Here is a 22,273-nt window from a genome sequence, read left to right as displayed (position 1 = left end):
TTGTTTTCTTAACCCCATGTCCTGGGTAAACCTCCACCAATCCAGAGTTCATAAAACAGCCTTGTATATAGGCAACTCAAAATTGCATAATTCTATCATCAGTATAGTTTGCTGACCACGTAGGGACTTCTGTACCAGGAGACTAGGCTTGGATTTCTTTATGTTGTGGCCCCTATATGGGACTGGTTTTGCCCTCAAATATCTCTTTACGGGAAAACATTGCATTCCTATTCAGGAATCATGGTGTCTCATCATTCAGCATTTTCTCAACCCGATTCAGAGGATACAGTCCATCTTCTCCAGGCCCTTTGATATTTTGGAAAACTGCTTAACTGTATCAAGATGAGAATCAATCCCAAAAATTCTATAAAGAGACTCCAGGTCGTAATATTCTAGGATTTTCTACAGTATTATACAGTTATTCATGGAAAAGGCATTTGTGATAGTAAAAAATCAAACAGGATGGGGGAAAAATAAAGTGAAGACATGAGAGATTATTTTAAGATCTCAGATTATAAGAGGTAACTGAGGCTAAGAGAAGTTCTGTGACTCACCTAGTTAAAAGAAGACAGGGAAAAAGATGGCGTTGTAACCTAAGTATTCCAATTACTGATTTAGGGTCTTTATACTACCCTCTATTGGTTAGGCTCTGGTATAATCAAGAGAGGGATATGCCAGGAGTGAATTTTGGTGGCATTGATGAACTGCAGAAGGAGGACTGTAACAGTAAGCATTTAGTAGCTGTATATTCTGGAAGTTAAATGGCTCTAATAGAGTTGAATAAAAATTTTTTTCACCACTTCTTCCTCCTTCCCTTTGTCTTCTACTCCTTTCCCCTTCCTCTTTCCCTGAACATGGAACTCACAGGTCTCTCCAAGTTGGTGCCTAAGAAGATGATAATCACACAAATAAGTCAGTTCTACATGACTAGCCTTGGGGTTCTCTTCCTGATTAATATTCTCCCTGGAACAACTGGCCAAGGGGAATCAAGGCGACAAGAACCTGGGGACTTTGTGAAGCACGATATTGGCGGGTAAGTACCCTTAACTCCTAGAACAAAAGAAGACTGTGATAAATTATTGCCTTTGACCAGAGCTTTTTTTTTTTAATTGAAGAATAGTTGAGTTACAATATTGTGTTAATTTCAGGTGTAGAGCAAACTGATTCAGTTATATAAATATTCTTTTTTTCAGATTATTTTCCATTATTGGTTGTTACAAGATATTGAATATTGTTCCCTGTGATATACAGTAAATACTTGTTGCTTATCTGTTTTATATATAGTAGTGTGTATCTGTTAATTCCATACTCCTAATTTATCCCTCCCCCTCCCTTTCCCCTTTGGTAACCATGAGTTTGTTTTCTATCTCTGTGAGTCTGTTTCTGTTGCATATGTAGATTCATTTGTTAAGGAGGGAAACTTGTAAGAAGTAAGGGAAGTGAGATAGGGAAGGAGCAAAAGTAAAACAAAGGTGTGATTTCACTTGAAGTGTAGCTTCCATTTGACCCCATGGGGAGATACGGAGCATGAATGGCTTTTGTAGCTTCATCTCAGTCAGTCATTGTCCTCCCAGGCATTTTACAGTGAGATGGTTCCCTTCAGCTGATGGTAATACCCTGAAGTAGCTGGGGGATGGTTTTACTGGCATAGTAAAAGAAATCTTGACGTAGTAGTAACATTAAATTCTATATTTGGTTTCTTCATGCTTTCTACCCTTCACTTTACAGATTCAATCAATCCCTAAGATCTGTCATTTCTTCCTCCCACATTCCTTGGATTCATCTACTTTTTTCCAACTTTCCTGCTACCACCCTAGTTTAATCTGATGTTGTCTTCCACTTGGACTACTGCAAGAGTCTCTAATTGGTTTTACTTCCTAAAGTATGTAGCCAGTGTTTCTTCCACAATGCATGTTGCATTATATCTGTCCTATTTAGAGTTACTTAATGACTTTCTATTATCCCTAAAGTCCCAACTCCTTAATATGATAAGACCCAGTATGACCCAGCCTCCACCCATTTGTTACCCTTATTTCTTAGTCCTCCTGTCACCAAACTTTATGTTCTTCAGCTATTTTGAACTTCTTTTGACTTTAAAAGTCAACCTCATTCAGAGAATATCATTACTAGAAATCACCCCCTTAGCCTCTACATATTTCAATATTACGGAGGATATTTTACTCTTTGGTAGTGTTTGTTGTTGTTTTACATTTGGCTATTGTCTCATATACTTGGAAGCATTAGGACGTGTTCCTAATTATTTTTGCAGAGTTGATTATCTTAATGTACTCTGAGTCTTTCCATCTTCTATCAGCATTTTCAACAATAATCTCTGGGGCTGAGGGCTACACAACTGGACTGATATGTCCTTAGAAACGTGGCCCACGTGGCCCTTTTTGTTCTTTATCCCAGTGTGGGGAAAAAAAGACTAATTCTGTCTTATTAACTTCTCATGTATGTGATTTCATTGGGCATGATAGATGTTCTAAATAAGATGGAAGTTCTAAATAAATGAATCTTACCTCTTCAAATGTTAAAGGCTTTTTAATTTTTTTTTTTTTTTTTGCGGTACGCGGGCCTCTCACTGTTGTGGCCTCTCCCGTTGCGGAGCACAGGCTCCGGACGCGCAGGCTCAGCGGCCATGGCTCACGGGCCCAGCCGCTCCGTGGCATGTGGGATCTTCCCGGACCGGGGCACGAACCCATGTCCCCTGCATTGGCAGGCGGACTCTCAACCACTGCGCCACCAGGGAAGCCCAGTCTTTTTAATTTTAACTCTGAGAATTAAAGTTCTCTAAAAATGTATTGCATGCTATCTAATAATCCTAAACAAGGATTTTGAACAGAATAGTCCCACTTCTTGGTGACTCTGATCATCATAAAGAGCATTCATTGTGTTTATCCTATATCTGCTATTTTTCTTTTTGTGTCTCCATCCTCAGTGTCAGTTGTCACCTCTCCTGTTTACATCAGTTTGTTTATGTCCTGTTGGTGCTTAGAAAATCAAATAATCAAGCCTTTTAATAATTATATTAAAGAGAAGGCCAAAACATCCTGCTTGAAAAAGCAGAGACTGTTGAGGAGTACTGGGTTATTGACCAGTGCTTTGTTCTAACATGTTCTAATCATGTTCTAAATGCAATGGTTCTCAATGTTTGGTATGTGTAAGCAAGGAAGCAGGCTCCACATGTGGAGAATTTGATTTAGTAGCTCTGGGGATAGTGCCTAAAATTTGCATTTTTATCAAGTGCCCCACATGATTCTGATGTAAGGAATCTTTGAACAATACTTTGGGGACACAGTCCTTGTTTTCAAAGAACTTACAGTATAGTTAGGAATATGTGATTCTGAAATTTTAGAATAGCAGACATGGGAAAATGCATAGAGAGCATCTAGTCTGATTCCTCATTTTGTGCATGAAGAAATTGAGTTCCAGAAAAGGAAATTTACTTTTCTAAGACTTTACAGAAAATTAATAGTAGAGCTAGGTCTAGAACACCAGTCTCTGATTCCAAGTCCCATATTTTTAAAGAAAAGCTACAGGGAACAATTTCAGCTTCATGTAATAAAGGAATTTCTTATACTCCTGCTTCCTCGTTTGACCATTAACAAATGAGAACTATATGTGTGAACAGTGTTAGGTTGGAGCATTATGAAAATGTCATTTCTCTGGGTCAAAATGGTTGAATATAAGCAATTTCATGATGGGTCAACCTCAGTAGCAAGTAAATGCCAAATGGATATTCTGTTCAGGTCTGACTGAGATTTGTTGAAACTTGAGATGTGTATCAGACAGGATCCCAAAGAATACAGATGGGACATTTCAAATAAGACTATTTGAGGAGGGTACATTTGCAAAGGACTTAACAGTAAAGGTATGGTCTGGGTGTAGATACACCTCCAACAGATACAGCAAGAACCTAAGGCCAGCAGTAGGTACGTCATGTAAAACAAGTTTACTTCAGAGGTGAAGAGATCTTTAGTGGAGGAGATTTCACAGGGAGAGAGCCAAGAGATTACATACCCAGACTTTCCCTTCTTTTTCCCTCTGTCTTCTGAAGCCAGAGGCTGTGGCAGCCCTGCTGATATAGTTCATATAGTTTACCGTTATAAGAAAGAGAACAGGGTGAAGAGTGTATAATATATCTGGAAGGGGAAATGAAAGACACTGGGCACAAGGCTGTACATTTACATGACACCATATCACCACTTTTTCTGCAACAAGATTACATAGTGCTGGCAGTGGTGAGAGCAGATACTGTGAATTTAAGAGGAAATGGTTGAACTGTTGATTCATTGTCTCTGTCACATTCATAGTCTGACTTGGTGCCATGTTCCATAGGTCCTTGTAAGTGTCTGCTTTCATTGTGAAATATATTTTCTCAGTTCTCTTAATCTCAGAATAAACTGGCACCTGTGGCCACACATGTAAATACTAAGTTACTAAGAGAAACATGAAGGACTTGGTTTTTATTTTACTTTAACTCAGTGAATAATGTGGACAGGCATGGCACATGTTGAGTGGGAATGTCTCAAGCTAATTTTGACTTGAATTATAAGTATGCAAAGTCTAATCTCTTCTATGTGTATATAATCTCTATTATGGAATCAATACATTAATACTTTTACCATTCAATCACCAAATCTTAAAATTTAAGAATCAGATGTGGGACCTGGGAAGCTGTAAGTCCTAAGCTCCTACCCTGATCAAGAATCCCTCTTGCATTATGCTTTATGATTGACCTACCAGTTTGAATCCCTCCAGTAGTAAACTGCATTATTACCACGGGCATATAGCTCTAGGGATTGGAAAGTGCTTCCTATGTTGAGCAGAAGTCCACCTTCCTCTAATGCCTACCAGTTTTAGGCCCCTGTGGCACTTGCTTCCTTTTCCACATAACAGGTCTCAGAGCTACTCCATGCTTTCTTGTCTACAGGATAACTTATTACTTTCAACTATTCTCCTGACATGATATGATTTTCCAGACATTGCTTAAAACTGAACACTCTCCTTTGTTCTCTAATTAGATTTTTTTGAAACTTAGTTCAATACTTTATTCTTATTTATAGTTTTCATATCCTATCCTGTTACTTTAAAACTTATGTTTAAATAACTCTTACTATGTACCAAGCACTATTCTAAGTGCTTTACATAGGTTAATCCATATAATCCTTATAACAGACCTGCTACCTAGGTGCCGCTATTATTCCTGTTTCACAGATAAAATATGGAGACACGGAGAGGTCAAGTAACTTGCCAAAGCTCACACAGTTAAAAAGTGGCAGAGCCAGGACTGAAACCCACACAGTCTGGCTCCAGAGTACATGCTATTAATTGCTACAATGTATTGGTTTTCATGTGTTTGGTCAATTTTAAGTATGAATTAGGCACATGTCCATTTATTTTGTGTACGTGAACATCTAGTTATGTATAGTAATACCTCAATCTCTGAATACTTAATATCTCAGCCACATGACTGCCTAGCCTGTGCTAAAATGGGGCAAGTGTAATTTTCTTATAGGACCTAGAGGAATAAGAAATATCATTTTCCATTTTGAAGTAGAAGTGTAGAATTTGTAACACAGGGCAGAGCTGGACATTTGAAGGCAGGATCAAGAATATTTGGTAGATGACACTGTGACTTCCTATTGTATCATGTCAGGAGGCAAGGTTGTCTCAGTATTACTGATGCTAAATGTGATTTCTTGGTTAAGGTGATGACTGTCAGGACTCTCCATTGTAAGGATACTAGTCACTAGGATTGATTGAGAGACTTGAGGCCATGACCAGCTCATTGCTTTGGTCATGGCCATGGTTGTGGGGTACAGAGTAAATAATAGTGGGGAAGAGAATATGCCTAGTACTGTAGTTTCCCTTCTTTTGTGTCATAATTCTTTTCTCCACATAGGCAGTGTTATAAATGGTTCTCAGGCTGGCCTATGAAAGTCCACTTAATGAGAAATGTTGCTGAAATAGTGCTCGTGCATTGGCAATTACAATCATTCAGATAAATTATGAGAAATAAAGACTTGTGTAGCCTTGCCTGGAAAAGTAGCTACCCTTTATGGCATTGTTTCAAAGGAAGAATGTGCCTTTAATTCTTTGCAAACTTTGGAATACAACCCATTTTAAGTTAGGGTACACCTGCTGATGTTCACATATGAAATCATATCTCTAAGGTTAGTACCTTGTCATTTAATCATTCACAAGATACAGTAGTCAGATCTTCTCGTGTGTTTCTGTGAAGCAGTGGCTTTTAGTTACTAAGAAGGTATGAAGGACTTGGTTTTTATTTTACTTTAATTCTGCAAATAGTGTGAACAGGTGGACCACATAGTGAATGGGTGTGTCTTAAGCTAATACTTCTTTAGTTTCATAACCAGTCTATAGAAGCCATTTAAGAAAAAGACAGTTGTCTTTTTGAGATATATTGGACATATTCTAGTCAAAAATCAGTTTATTCTTTTTTCTTTAAGTGGCTTCTGTAAAAACATTAGAATGTATGTTATTGAATTCCAGGTGTTTCTCATTCCCTTCCCAGTATATAACTGGTATCCCTAGTGCTGAATTTTTAGCTAGACCTTTCCACTTATTGGAATGACTGGACTCGGAAAATGAAAACATGGAGAGTATTGGGAAATGGTGAATAATCTGATATGGCTATGATTTCTGGTCAGAAAGAGAAGTAGTGGAATGTACACCTGTAAAAGTATATTGGGAATAGATTGCAGATTCACAGAAAGCCATGAATATCAGTCCAAGGAGTTGGGTTTTATTTGGTAACCATGAAGACTTATGAAAGGTCTGTGAACATTGCAGATACATGATCTGAAAAGGAATTTTTAAAAATACTTTTTAAAATTGAAATACAATTGACATATAACATTGTGTAAGTTTAAGGTGAAAAATGTTTTGGTTTGATACATTTATATATTGCAATATGATTATAGTAGAGTTAGCTAATGCCTTTATGATGTCACATATTTATCATTTCTTTTGTGTTGAGAACAGTTAAGATTTAGTCTCTTAGTAACCTTGAAGTTTATAATATAGTATTGTTTACTATAATCACTATGTTGTATATTAGAGCTCCAGAACTTGTTTATCTACTACTTGTAAGTTTGTACCTTTAAACAACATCTCCCCATTTCCTCACCAACCCTAACCTCTGGTAACTACCATTCTGCTATCATTTGCACAAGTTCAGTTGTTTTAGATTCCACATATAAGTGATATCATACAGTATTTGTCCTTCTCTAACTTATCTCACTTAGCACAATGCCTTCAAGGTCCATCCATATTGTCACAAATGGCAGGATTGACTTCTTTCTCATACACATGCCATATTCTCTTGTATATGTGTGTGTGTTTGTGTGTGTATGTGTATATCTCACATTTTCTTTTCCATTGGTGGATACTTAGGTTGTTTCCGTACCTTTGCTATTGTGAATAATGCTGCAGTGAACATGGGGATGCAGATATCCCTGTGCAACACTGATTTTAATTCCTCCAGATATATACTGAGAAGTGGAATTTCTGGATAATATGGTAGTACAATATTTACTTTTTGAGTAATAACCATACTGTTTTCCATAATAGCTATACCAATTTACATTCCCACAAAGAGTGCACAAGGGTTCCTATTTCTCCACATCCTTGCCAACATTTGTTATCTCTTGTCTTTTGGATAAAATGCCATCCTAGCAGGCAAGTTGATGTCTCATTGTGGTTTTGATTTGCATTTCCCTGATGATTAGTGATGTTGAACACATTTTCACACACCTGATGGCCATTTGTATGTCTTCTTTGGAAAAATGCCTACACAGGTCCTTTGCCCATTTTTTAATTGGATTATTTTCCCTTTTGCTATTGAGTTGTATGAGTTCTTTATATATTATGAATATCAATTCCTAATCAGATATATGGTTTGGGAGTATTTCCTCCCATTCTGTAGGTTTTCTTTTCCATTTATTGTTTGTTTCCTTAGCTGTTCAGAAGCTTTTTAGTTTAATGTAGGCCAGCTTGTTTATTTTAATTTTTGTTGCCTGTGCTATTGGTGACTTATCCAAGAAATTATTGCTAAGACCAATGTCAAGGCTCTTTTCCCCTATGTTTTCTTCAAGGAGATTTACAGTTTCAGGTATTACAATTAAATCTTTGGTCCATTTCAAGTTAATTTTATGTGAGTGGTGTAAGGTAGGGGTTCAGTTTTATTCTTTTTCAAGTGGATATCCAGTTTTCCCAATATCTTTTATTGATGAGACTGTCCTTTTCCCAATGTGTGTTCTTGGCTCCATCATCAAAAATTAGTCGAGAATATTTGTGAGGTTTTATGTCTGGGGTCTTTATTTTGTTCCACTGATCTATGTGCCTATTTTTATGCCAGCAACATACTGTTTTGATTACTATAGCTTTGTAATATAGCTTGAAATCAGGTATTGTTATACCTCCAGCTTTGCCCTTCTTTCTCAAGATTGCTTTGGCTATTCAGGGTCTTTTGTGGTCTGAAACAAGTTGTAGAATAATTTTTCCTATTTCTGTGAATAGAAATGTCTTTGGAATTTTGACTGGGATTACATTGAATCTGTAGATCATTATGGGTAGTATGGACATATTTACAGTATTAATCTTCAAATCCAGGAACCTGAGATATCTTTTTATTTATTTGTGTCTTCTTTAATCTCTTTCAATCAATGTCTTATAGTTTACAGTGTGCAGGTCTTTCACCTCCTTGGTTAAATTTATTCCTCAATATTTCATTATTTTCAATGCTATTGTAAATGAGATTGCTTTCTTAACTTCTCTTTCAGATAATTCATTGTTAGTGTATAGAAATGCAACTGATTTCTGTGTCTTGATTTTGTATCCTAAAACTTTACTGAATTCATTTATTTGTTCTAACAGTTTTTTAGTGGAGTCTTCAAGGTTTTCTACATGTAAGATTATATCATCTGCAAACAGAAATGATTTTACTTCTCCTTTCTGATGTGGGTGTTTTTATTTCTTTTTCTTGCCTAATTGCTCTGGCTAGAACTTTTATTATTATGTTGAATACAAATGGTAAGAATGGGCATCTCTGTATTGATCTTACAGGAAAGAGTTTTAACTTATTACCACTGAGTATGATGTTATTTGTGGGCTTGTCATAGATGACCTTTATTATGCTAAGGAATATTCCTTCTATACCCAATTTGATGAACATTTTCATCATGAAATGATGTTGTATTTGTCAAATACTTTTTCTGCTTCTGTTGAGATGATTACATCATATTTATCTTTCATTCTATTAATGTGGTGTATTACATTTGTTGTTTTTCATGTGTTAAACCATCCTTGCATCCCAGGGATAAATCTCACTTGATCAAGGTGAATGATTTTTTTTTTTACATCTTTATTGGAGTATAATTGCTTTACAATGGTATGTTAGTTTCTGCTTTATAACAAAGTGAATCAGTTATACATATGCATATGTTCCCGTATCTCTTCCCTCTTGCGTCTCCCTCCCTCCCACCCTCCCTATCCCACCCCTCCAGGCGGTCACAAAGCACCGAGCTGATCTCCCTGTGCTATGCTCATTGCAGCTCTATTTACAATAGCCCGGAGAAGGAAACAACCTAAGTGTCCATCATCAGATGAATGGATAAAGAAGATGTGGCACATATATACAATGGAATATTACTCAGCCATAAAAAGAAACGAAATTGAGCTATTTGTAATGAGGCGGTGAATGATATTTTTAATGTGCTTTTGAAAACAGTTTGCTAATATTTTGTTGAGAATTTTTACATCTTTATCGGGGATATTTGTCTGTAATTTTATTTTCTTGTGGTGTCTTATTTGGCTTTGATATCAGGGTAATGCTGGCTGCATAAAATGAATTTGGGAGTGTTCCCTCCTCTTCAGATGTTTGCAACAGTTTGAGAAGGATTGGAGTTAATTCTTTAAATGTTTGGTAGAATTCACTGGTGAAACCATCTGATCCTTTGCTTTTCTGTGTTTGGGAGTTTTCTGATTACTGATTCAATCTCCTTAATTGTTAAGGGTTTCTTTAGATTTTCTATTTACTCATGATTCATTTTTTGGTGGGTCATATGTTTCTAGGAATTTATCCATTTCTTCTCGGTTATCCAGTTTGTTGGCATATAATTGTAGTCTCTCATAATTTTTTATATTTCTGTTCTATCAGTTGTAATGTCTCCTCTTTCATTTCTAGTTTTATTTATTTGTGTCTTCTTTCTTGTTTTCTTAGTTAATCTGGCTAAAGCCTTGCCAATTTTGTTTATCTTTCAAAGAGCCAGCACTTAGTTTCATTGATCTTTTCTATTGTTTTTCTGGTCTCTATTTCATTTATTTCTGCTCTGATCTTTTTTTTATTAAGTCTATTCTGTCTGATATGAGAATTGCTACTCCAGCTTTCTTTTGGTTTCCATTTGCATGAAATATCTTTTTCCATCCCGTTACTTTCAGTCTGTATGTGTCTCTAGGTCTGAAGTGGGTCTCTTGTAGACAGTATATATATGGGTCTTGTTTTTGTATCCATTCAGCCAGTCTGTGTCTTTTGGTGGGAGCATTTAATCCATTTACATTTAAGGTAATTATTGATATGTATGTTCCTATTCCCATTTTCTTAATTGTTTTGGGTTTCTTATTGTAGGTCTTTTCCTTCTCTTGTGTTTCTTGCCTAGAGAAGTTCCTTTAGCATTTGTTGTAGAGCTGGTTTGGTGGTGCTGAACTCTCTCAGCTTTTGCTTGTCTGTAAAGGTTTTAATTTCTCCATCAAATCTGAATGAGATCCTTGCTGGGTAGAGTAATCTTGGTTGCAGGTTTTTCTCCTTCAACACTTTCAATATGTCCTGCCACTCCCTTCTGGTTTGCAGAATTTCTGCTGAAAGATCAGCTGTTAACCTTATGGGGATTTCCTTGTGTATTATTTGTTGTTTTTCCCTTGCTGCTTTTAATATTTTTTCTTTGTATTTAATTTTTGATAGTTTGATTAATATGTGTCTTGGCATGTTTCTCCTTGGATTTATCCTGTATGGGACTCTCTGTGCTTCCTGGACTTGATTAACTATTTCCTTTCCCATATTAGGGAAGTTTTCAACTATAATCTCTTCAAATATTTTCTCAGTCCCTTTCTTTTTCTCTTCTTCTTCTGGAACCCCTATAATTCGAATGTTGGTGCATTTAATGTTGTCGCAGAGGTCTCTGAGACTGTCCTCAGTTCTTTTCATTCTTTTTTTTTTATTCTGCTCTGCAGTAGTTATTTCCAGTATTTTATCTTCCAGGTCACTTATCCGTTCTTCTGCCTCAGTTATTCTGCTATTGATCCCATCTAGAGTATTTTTCATTTCATTTATTGTGTTGTTCATCATTGTTTGTTTCATCTTTAGTTCTTCTAGGTCCTTGTTAAATGTTTCTTGCATTTTGTCTATTCTATTTCCAAGATTTTGGATAATCTTTACTATCATTATTCTGAATTCTTTTTCAGGTAGACTGCCTATTTCCTCTTCATTTGTTAGGTCTGGTGGATTTCTATCTTGCTCCTTCATCTGCCGTGTGTTTTTCTGTCTTCTCATTTTGCTTATCCTACTGTGTTTGGGATCTCCTTTTTGCAGGCTGCAGGTTCGTAGTTCCCATTGTTTTTGGTGTCTGTCCCCAGTGGCTAAGGTTGGTTCAGTGGGTTGTGTAGGCTTCCTGGTGGAGGGGACTAGTGCCTGTGTTCTGGTGGGTGAGACTGGATCTTGTCTTTCTGGTGGGCAGGTCCATGTTTGATGGTGTGTTTTGGGGTGTCTGTGGCCTTATTATGATTTTAGGCAGCCTCTCTGCTAATGGGTGGGGTTGTGTTCCTGTCTTGCTAGTTTTTTGGCATAGGATGTCCAGCACTGTAGCTTGCTCGTCGTTGAGTGAAGCTGGGTGCTGGTGTTGAGATGGAGATCTCTGGGAGATTTTCGCCATTTGATATTATGTGGAGCTGGGTGAGCTCTTGTGGCCCAGCGTCCTGAAGTTGGCTCTCCCACCTCAGAGGCACAGCACTGACTCCTGGCTGTAGCACCAAGAGCCTTTCATCCACATGGCTCAGAATAAAAGGGAGAAAAAGTAGAAAGAAAGAATTAGTAGAAGTAGAATGAAAGAAAGGAAGAAAGAAAGAAAGAAAGGAGGGAGGGAGGGAGGAAGGAGGGAAGGAAGGAAAAAAGAAAGAAAGAAGATAAAGTAATATAAAATAAGATAAAATATAATAAAGTTATTAAAATAAAAAAATAATTATTAAGAAAAAAAAGAAAAGAAATAAAAAAATTTTTAAAAAAACGGACGGATAGAACCCTAGGATAAATGGTGGAAGCAAAGCTATACAGACAAAATTTCACATAGAAGCATACACATACACACTCACAAAAAGAGGAAAAGGGGAAAAAAATCATAAATCTTGCTCTCAAAGGCCACCTCCTCAATTTGGGATGATTCGTTGTCTAAAGGAGGGAAGGAAAGAAAGAAAGGAAGAAAGAAAGAAGATAAAGTAAAATAAAATAAAGTTATTAAAATAAAAAATAATTATTAAGAAAAAAAGTTAAAACAACAACAAAAAACGGACGGATAGAACCCTAGGACAAATGGTGGAAGCAAAGCTCTACAGACAAAATCTCACACAGAAGCATACACATACACACTCACAAAAAGAGGAAAAGGGGAAAAAATCATAAATCTTGCTCTCAAAGTCCACCTCCTCAATTTGGGATGATTCGTTGTCTATTCATGTATTCCACATATGCAGGGTACATCAAGTTGATTGTGGAGCTTTAATCCACTGTGTCTGAGGCTGCTGGGAGACACTTCCCTTTCTCTTCTTTGTTCTCACAGCTCCCAGGGGCTCAGCTTTGGATCTGGCCCCGCCTCTGCATGTAGGTTGTCAGAGGGCGACTGTTCTTCGCTCAGACAGGACGGGGTTAAAGGAGCCGCTGATTCGGGGGTTCTGGCTCACTCAGGCCAGGGGAAGGGCGGGGCACGGAGTGCGGGGTGAGCCTGCGGCGGCGGAGGCCAGCGTGACATTGCACCAGCCTGAGGTGCACCGTGCGTTCTCCCGGGGAAGTTGTCCCTGTATCCTGGGACCCTGGCAGTGGCGGGCTGCACAGGCTCCCAGAAGGCAGGTGTGGACAGTGACCTGTGCTCGCACACAAGCTTTTTGGTGGCAGCAGCAGCAGCCTTAGTGTCTCCTGCCCGTCTCTGGGGTTTGCGCTTTTAGCTGCGGCTTGAGCCCATCTCTGGAGCTCCTTTAAGCAGCGCTCTGAATCCCCTCTCCTCGTGCACCAGGAAACAGAGAGGGAAGGAAAAGTCTCTTGCCTCTTCGGCAGGTCCAGACTTTTCCCCGGACTCCCTCCCGGCTAGCCGTGGTGCACTAACCCCCTGCAGGCTGTGTTCACGCCGCCAACCCCAGTCCTCTCCCGGCGCTCCGACCAAAGCACAAGCCTCAGCTCCCAGCCCCGCCTGGCCCGGCGGGTAAGCGGACAAGCGTCTCAGGCTGGTGAGTGCTGGTCCACCCTGATCCTCTGTGCAGGAATCTCTCCCCGCTTTGCCCCCCGCACCCCTGTTGCTGTGCTCTCCTCCGTGGCTTCGCAGCTTCCCCCTCCACCACCCGCCGTCTCCGCCCGCGAAGGGGCTTCCTAGTGTGTGGAAACCTTTCCTGCTTCACATCTCCCTCCCACTGGTGCAGGTCCCGTCCCTATCCTTTTGTCTCTGTTTATTCTTTTTTCTTTTGCCCTACCCAGGTACGTGGGGGGGTTTCTTGCCTTTTGGGAGGTCTGAGGTCTTCTGCCAGCGTTCAGTAGGTGTTCTGTAGGAGTTGTTCCACGTGTAGATGTATTTCTGTTGTATCTGTGGGGAGGAAGGTGATCTCCACGTCTTACTCTTCTGCCATCTTCCCAGAAGCTCTGTGCTCTGATCTTTGATAATTCCTTTCTTTTGTTAACTTTCGGCTTAGTTTGTTCTTCTATTTGTAGCTTGTTTGAGATCTTTCTTGTTTCTTAATGTAGGCATTTATTGCTATACACGTCCTTCTGGGAACTGCTTTTGCAGCATCCCACATGTTTTGATATGTTGTCCTTCCATTTTCATTTGTTTCAAAATATTTCTTGATTTCCATGTTGATTTCTTCTTTAACCCATTTGTTGTTCGGGAGCATGTTGTTCAATTCCACATATTTTCAATTTTCTAGCCTTCTTCCTGTTATTGATTTCTAGTTTCATATTTCTGTGGTTGGAAAACATAGTTTTTATGATTTCAATCTTCTTAAATTTGCTAAGACATGTTTTATGATATATTACATGAACCATCCTGGAGAATGTTCTGTGTGTGCTAGAGAAAATGTGTATTCTGCTGCTGTTGGATGGAATGTTCTGTAAATGTCTGTTTGGTTTATTTGGTCCAAGGTATCATTCAGATCCATTATTTCCTTATTCATTTTCTATTTGAATGATGGATCAGTCATTGAAAGTGTGGTATTGAAGTCCCCTACTGTTATTTCATTGCTGTCTATTTTTCCCTTCAGATCCATTGATAACTGTTTAATATATTTATGTGCTACAATATTGAGTGTGCATGAGTTTACAGTTGTTATATCCTTGTGATGAATTGACCCTTTTATCATTATATAATGACCTTCTTGTATCCTGTTACAGTTTTTTACTTAAAGTATCTTTTGTCTGATATAAATATGGCTACCCCTGCTCTCTTTTCATTTCCATTTGCTTGAAATACCTTCATCCCTTCACTTTCAGCCTGTGAGTGTGCTTAATGCTTAAGTGAGCCTCTTATAGGCAGCATATAGATGGGCCTTGGTATTTGTTGTTGTTGTTGTTTTTATCCATTTAGCTTCTTTGTGTCTTTTAATTGAAGAATTTAAAACATTTATATTTAAAGACATGATTGGATAAAGACTTACTATCACTAAATTTTAATAATGATTTCTGATTGTTTTGAAGTTCCTTAGTTTCCTTCCTCCTCTCTTGCTGTCTTTTTGTTAGTTGATGATTGTTTTAGTGGGTTGCTTTGATTCTTTTCTCTACATTGTTTGTGTATCTAATTTTTGCTCTGTGGTTATCATGAGGCTTTCATAATGTATCTTATAATCTTCTATTTTAAGCTGATAACAACTTCAATTGCATAAGAAAGTTTTACACATTTACTTGCCCCCACAGTTTATATTGATGCCTCACTTTTCATCTTTTTATGTTATGTATCTATCAACATAATATTATAGCTGTAACTATTTTCTTTTTTTCCTATCAGACAAAATGTATTTTATTTTTTTATGCTTCTTCAAGATTAACATCTTTTTTATTAAATTTTTTTATTGAAATATGGTTGATTTATAATGTGTTAGTTTCAGGTATACAGCTCAGTAACTCATATATGTATAACTGAGTTTTTTATATATATATATTCTTTTTTATAATATCTTCCATTATAGGTCATTACAAGATATTGAATATAGTTCCCTATGCTATACAGTAGGTCCTTGTTGGTTATCTATTTCATATAGAGTAGTAGGTATATTTTAATCCCAAACTCCTAATTTATCCCTCCCCCCTTCCCCTTTGGTAACCATAAGTTTGTTTTCTATGTCTGTGAGTCTGCTTCTGTTTTGTAAATAAGTTCATTTGTATCATTTTTTTAGATTCCACATATAAGTGATATCATATGATATTTGTCTTTCTCTGTCTGACTTACTTCACTTAGTATAATCTCTTGGTCCAGCCATATTGCTGCAAGTGGCATTATTTCATTCTTTTCATGGCTGAGAAATATTCCATTGGTGTGTATATGTATGTGTATATGCATGTATGTGTGTGTGTGTGTGTGTGTGTGTGTATATATATACATATATATATATTTCACACCTTCTTTATACATTCATCTGTCGATGAAAAACTTAGGTTGCTTCCATGTCTTGGCTACTGTAAATAGTGCTAAAGTGAACAGTGAGGTGCATGTATCTTTGCAAGTTATGGTTTTCTCCGGATATATGCCCCGGAGTGGGATTGTAGGATCAATAATATGGTAGCTGTATTTTTAGTTTATTAAGGAACCTCCATACTGTTCTCCATAGTGGCTGTACCAATTTACATTCCCACCAACAGTGTAGGAGTGTTCCTTTTTCTCCACACCCTCTCCAGCATTTATTATTTGTAGATATTTTGATGTTGGTCATTCTGACTGGTGTGAGGTGATACTGGTGTGGTGTATTGTATTTTGATTTGCATTTCCCTAATACTTAGCAGTGTCGTGCATCTTTTTATGTGCCTTTCCGCCAACTGTATGTCTTCTTTGGAGAAATGTCTTTTTAGACCTTCTGTCCATTTTTTGATTAGGTTGTTTGTTTTTTTGATATTGAGCTGTATGAGCTGTTTGTATATGTTGAAAATTAATCCCTTTCAATCATATCATTTGCAAATATTTTCTTCCATTCTGTAGGTTGTCTTTTTGTTTTGTTTATGGTTTCCTTTGCTGTGCAAAAGCTTTCAAGTTTAATTAGGTCCCATTTGTTTATTTCTGTTTTTATTTCCATTACTCTAGGAGACGGATCCAAAAAGGTATTGCTGCAATTTATGTCAAAGAATATTCTGCCTAAGTTTTCCTCTAGGAGTTTTATAGTAGCTGGTCTTATTTTTAGGTCTTTAATCCATTTTGAGTTTATTTTTGTGTATAGTGTGAGTAGTCTAACTTCATTGATTTACATGTGGCGGTCCAATGTTCCCCTGCCACTTGCTGAAGAGACTCTCTTTTCTGCAGTGTATATTCCTGCCTGCTTTGTCATAGATTAATTGACCATATGTGCATGAGTTTATTTCTGGGCTTTCTATCGTGTTCCATTGACCTATGTCTGTTTTAAATGCCAGTTTACTGTTTTGATTACTGTAGCTTTGTAGTATAGTCTGAAGTCAGGGAACCTGATTCCTCCAGCTCCGTTTTTGTTTCTCAAGATTGCCTTGGTTATTCAGGGTCTTTTGTGTTTCCATAAAAATTAAAATTTTTTTGTTCCAGTTCTGTGAAAAATGCCATTTGTAATTTGATAAGGATTGCATTGAATCTGTAGATTGCCTTGGGTAGTATAGTCATTTTGACAATATTAATTCTTCCAATCCAAGAACATGGTTTATCTTTCCATCTGTCTGTGTTGTCTTCGATTTCTTTCATCAGCATCTTATAGTTTTGGGAGTACAGGTCTTTTGCTTCCTTTGGTAGGTTTATTCCTAGGTATTTTATTCTTTTTGATGCAATGGTAAATGGGATTGTTTCCTTAATTTCTCTTTCTGACCTTACATTGTTAGTGTATAAAAATGCAACAGATTTCTGTGTATTAATTTTGTACCCTGCAACTTTACCAAAATCATTGATGAACTCTAGTAGTTTTCTTGTAGCATCTTTAGGACTTTCTATGTATAGTATCACGTTATCTGCAAACAGTGACAGTTTTACTTCTTCTTTTCCAATTTGTATTCCTTCTATTTCTCTTTCTTCTCTGATCTCCATGGCTAAGACTTCCAAAACTATGTTGAATGAAAGTGGTGAGAGGGGACCTCCTTGTCTTATTCCTGATCTTAAAGGAAATGCTTTCAGCTTTTCACCATTGAGTATGATATTACCTGTGGCTTTGTCATATATGGCCTTTATTATGTTAAGGTATGTTACCTCTCTGTCCACTTTCTGCAGAGTTGTTATCATAAATGGATGTTGAATTTTATCAAAACCTTTTTCTGCATCTATTGAGATGATCAGAAGGTTTTTATTCTTTGATTTGTTAATGTGGTATATCATACTGATTGATTTGTGAATATTGAAAAATCCTTGCATCCCTGAGATAAATCCCACTTGATCATGTATATGACCCTCTTAATGTATCGTTGGATTTGGTTTGCTAGTATTTTGTTGAGGATTTTTGCATCAATGTTCATCAGTGATATTGGCCTGTAATTTTCTTTTTTTGTGATATCTTTGTCTGGCTTTGGTATCAGGGTGATGGTGGCCTCATGGAATGAGTTCGTAAGTATTCTTTCCTCTGCAACTTTTTGAAGTAGTTTCAGAAGCATAGGTGTTAATTCTTCTCTAAATGTTTGATAGAATTTGCCTGTGAAGCCATCTGGTCCTGGACTTTTGTTTGTTGGGAGTTTTTAAATCACAGATTCAATTTCAGTACTTGTAATTGTTCTGTTCACATTTTCTATTTCTTCCTGGTTCAGTCTTGGGAGATCGTACCTTTCTAAGAATTTGTTCATTTCTTCTGTGTTGTCCATTTTATTGGCATATAGGTGCTTGTAGTAGTCTTTTATGGTCCTTTGTATTTCTGTGGTGTTGGTTGTAACTTCTTTTTCATTTATAATTTTATTGATTTGGGCCCTCTCCCTTTTTTTCTTGATAAGTCTGGCTAAAGGTTTATCAATTTTGTTTTTCCTTTCAAAGAACCAGCTTTTAGTTTCATTGACCTTTTCTATTGTTTTTTAGTCTATTTCATTTATTTCTGCTCTGATCTTTATGGTTTCTTTACTTATACTAACTTTGAGTTTTGTTTATTCTTTTTTCTCTAGTTGCTTCAGGTGTAACGTTAGGTTGTTCATTTGAAATTTTTCTTGTTTCTGGAGGTAAGCTTGTATCTCTATTAACTTCCCTCTTAGAACTGTTTTGTTGCACCCCATAAGTTTTGGATCGTCATGTTTCCATTTTCATTTGTCTCTAGGTATTTTTTTATTTCCTCTTTGATTTCTTCAATGATCCATTGGTTGTTTCATAATATATTGTTTAACCTCCACCTGTTTGTATTTTTTGAAGTTTTTTCTTGTAGTTGATTTCTAGCTTCATAATGTTGTGGTTAGAAAAGATGCTTGATATGATTTCAGTTTTCTTAAATTTACTGAGGCTGCTTTTCAGGCCAGCATGTGATCTATCCTGGAGAATGTTCCATGTGCACTTGAAAAGAATGTGTATTCTGCTGCTTTTGGATGAAACACTCTAGATATCAATTAAGTCCATACGGTTTAATGCATCATTTAAGGCCTGTTTTCCTTACTGATTTCCTGTCTGGATCATCTGTCCATTGATGTAAGTGGGGTGTTAAAATCTCCCAGTATTATTGTGTTACCGTCGATTTCTCCCTTTATGTCTGTTAACATTTGCCTTCTATATTGAGGTGCTCCGACATTGGGTGCATATATATTTACAATTGTTACATCTTCTTCTTGGATTGATCCCTTGATTATGTAGTGTCCTTTGTCTCTTGTCTTTCTTTGTCTCTTTAAAGACTTTTGTCTTTAAAGTCTATTTTTTCTGATATAAGTATTACTCCTCCAGCTTTCTTTTGATTTCCATTTGCATGGAATACTTTTCCATCCCCTCACTTTCAGTCTGTATGTGTCTCTAGGTCTGAAGTGGGTCTCTTGTACACAGCGTTTATACAGGTCTTGTTTTTGTATCCATTCAGCCAGTCTGTGTTTTTTTGTTGGAGCATTTAATCCATTTAAATTTAGGTAATTATTGATATGTATATTCTTACCGCTATTTTGTTAATTGCTTTGGATTTGTTTTTGTAGGTCTTTTTTCTTCCTTTCCTCTTTTGTTCTCTTGTGATTTGTTGACTATTTTAGTGTTGTGTTTGGATTACTGTTTCTTATTTGTGTATATATCTATTATATATTTTTGGTTTGTGTTTACCATGAGGTTTTGATGTAACAGTATACATATATGCATGATTGTTTTAAATTGCTGATCTCTTAATTTCAAATGTGTTGGAAATATCCAGCATTTGTACTCTCCTCCTCTCATGATTACTGGTTTAGATATCATATTTGTGTATGGATGATTTCCTACCTTTATTGTATGTTTGCCTTTATTAGTGTGCTTTCCCATTTCATAATTTTCTTGTTTCTAGTTGTGACCTTTTCTTTTCTGCCTACAGAAGTTCCTTTAGCATTTGTTGTAAAGCTAGTTTGGTGGTGCTGAATTCTTTTAGCTTTTGCTTGTCTGTAAAGCTTTTGATGTCTCCATCGAATCTGAATGAGAGCCTTGCTGGGTAGAGTATTTTTGGTTGTAGGTTTTTCCCTTTCATCACTTAAAATATATCATGCCACTCCTTTCTGGCCTGCAGAGTTTCTGCTGAAAAATCAGCTGATAACCTTATGGGGTTTCCCTTGTATGTTATTTGTTGCTTTTAAAATTTTCTCTTTATCTTAATTTTTGTCAGTTTGATTACTATGTGTCTCAGCCTGTTCCTCCTTTGCTTGATCCTGTATGGTACTCTCTGTGATTCCTGGACTTGGGTGACTGCTTCCTTTCCCATGTTAGGGATGTTTTCAGCTATTCCCTTTTCAAATATCTTCTCAGGTCCTTTCTCTCTCTCTACTCTTTCTGGGATCCCTATAATGTGAATATTGCTGCATTTGACATTGTCCCAGAAATCTCTTAAACTGTCCTCATTTTTTTTCATTCTTTTTTCTTTATTCTGTTCCATGGCAGTTATTTCTACCACTCTGTCTTCCAGCTCATGTGTCTCTTCTTCTGCCTCATTTATTCTACTATTGATTCCTTCTAGCATATTTTTCATTTCAGTTATTGTATTCTTCAACTGTTCAGTTCTTTATTTTTTCTAATTCTTTGTTAAAAACTTCTTGTAACTTCTTGCTCTGTGCATCCACTATTTTCACAGGATCTTGGATCATCTTTATGATCATTACTTTGAATTCTTTATCTGGTAAATTGGCTACCTCCATGTCACTTAGTCGTTCTTTTGGGGTTTTATCTTATTCCTTCATCTGCGACATATTCCTCTGCTGTCTCACTTTTTCTAAACCTTCTATTTGGGTTTTTATGTATGTGGAAGGTTAGCTATGTTTCTCCAGCTTGGAGAAGTGGCCATCTGTATGGGATGTGCTATATGCCCCAGTAGTACTCTCTCATCACCCACGGGCCAGGGGCCAGCTGGCCCCAAGGTAGATTCTGAGCTGTGTTTGTGAACTCAGTTCCACAGGCTGTGGGACTGTATATTTCTTGCTTCTGGTGTCTGCCCCCTGGTGGGTGAGGCTGGTCTAGAGGTTCCTGCAGGCTTCCTGGTGGGAGGGACTGGTGCCTGCCCACTGGTGTGTGGAGGTGTGTCTTGGCCCTCTGGTGGGCAGTGCCATGTCAAGGGGAGTGTCTAGAAATGGCTGTGAGCTCAGGAAGATTTTAGGCAGCCTGTCTGTTGATGGATGGGACTGTGTTCCTGCCCCGTTGGCTGTTTGACCCGAAGTGTCCCAGCACTGGAGTCTAGAGGCTGTTGAATTGGGCCAGGTCTTGGTGCTAATGTCCAAGCAAGATGTCAGCCTTCAGATGGGTACTCCCAGGTGTGTTCAGCTCCAGCTTTTATGTCCCAAGGAAACCACAGTTGCCCTCTGCCTCCTCAGGAGACCCTCGAAGACCAGCAAGTAGGTCTGCCCCAGGCTCCTATGAAGTCACTGCTTTTGCCCTGTGTCCCGGTGCATGCAAGACCTTGTGTGTGTCCTCCAAGAGTAGAGTCTCTGTTTCCCCTCTGTGTTTTTAATTTTGTTTTATATTGGTGTATAGCTGGTTAACAATGTTGTGTTAGTTTTGGGTGTACAGCAAAGTGATTCAGTTATACATATACCTGTATCTATTCTTTTTAAAGTTCTTTTCCCATTTAGGTTATTACAAAATATTGAGCTATACAGCACTTTTTTCATTCTAATTTCTAATTTCTTTTGTTTAATTCTCCTCTGACTGGATAATATCAAACTATGTGTCTTCAAGCTCACAGATTCTTTCTTCTGCCTGATTGAGCATACTGTTGAAGCTGTCTATTGCATTTTTCATTTTATCCATTGTATTCATCTTCAGAACTTCTGTTTGGTTCATTTTTTAAAAGTTTCTGTTTCTTTGTTGAGTTTCTCATTTTGTTCATGTATTATTTTCCTGAGTACATTGATTTGTCTATCTGTGTTCACTTGAATCTCATTGAGCATCCTTAAAATTATTATTATTAATTATACACACAAAAATTCAGGCTGGTTGTTACCTATAGGGGAACAGGAGGGGCTGGGTTGGATTAGAAAAGTACGCACAGGGGCTTTTGGGGTTCTGGTTATTTGGTTACATAGAGGTTCAGTTTATAATAATTGAACACTATGCAGATATGGATTTTTATACTTTTCTCAATGTACAGTTCACAAATGTCTAAAATATAAAACTTTTATGAGTTTTAAAATTGTACAATGATGTCAAATTATACATATCCTTTTGAA

General features: G+C 37.3%; 1 protein-coding gene across 2 annotated transcripts in view; it reads left to right on the top strand.

The window, feature by feature from the left end:
- The first annotated feature begins 826 nt into the window (after positions 1-826).
- Positions 827-22,273, top strand: part of GABRA3 (gamma-aminobutyric acid type A receptor alpha3 subunit) — a 153,961-nt gene continuing 132,514 nt past the window's right edge. The window contains exon 1 of one of the 2 annotated variants that reach the window (XM_029240645.1): positions 827-1,033. In XM_029240645.1, the coding sequence (XP_029096478.1) occupies positions 855-1,033 (179 nt within the window). In that variant the 5' untranslated portion in view covers positions 827-854. The remainder of the gene's footprint in view (positions 1,034-22,273) is intronic. The other variant, XM_029240646.1, reaches the window with a different exon arrangement.

This window comes from Monodon monoceros, unplaced genomic scaffold (genome assembly GCF_005190385.1).
Source record: "Monodon monoceros isolate NGI ecotype Baffin Bay Population unplaced genomic scaffold, NGI_Narwhal_1 Super_Scaffold_22, whole genome shotgun sequence".
NCBI lineage: Eukaryota > Metazoa > Chordata > Mammalia > Artiodactyla > Monodontidae > Monodon > Monodon monoceros.
Note: the sequence above shows the minus strand (reverse complement) of the source record. Positions and strands in the feature narration are given on the sequence as shown.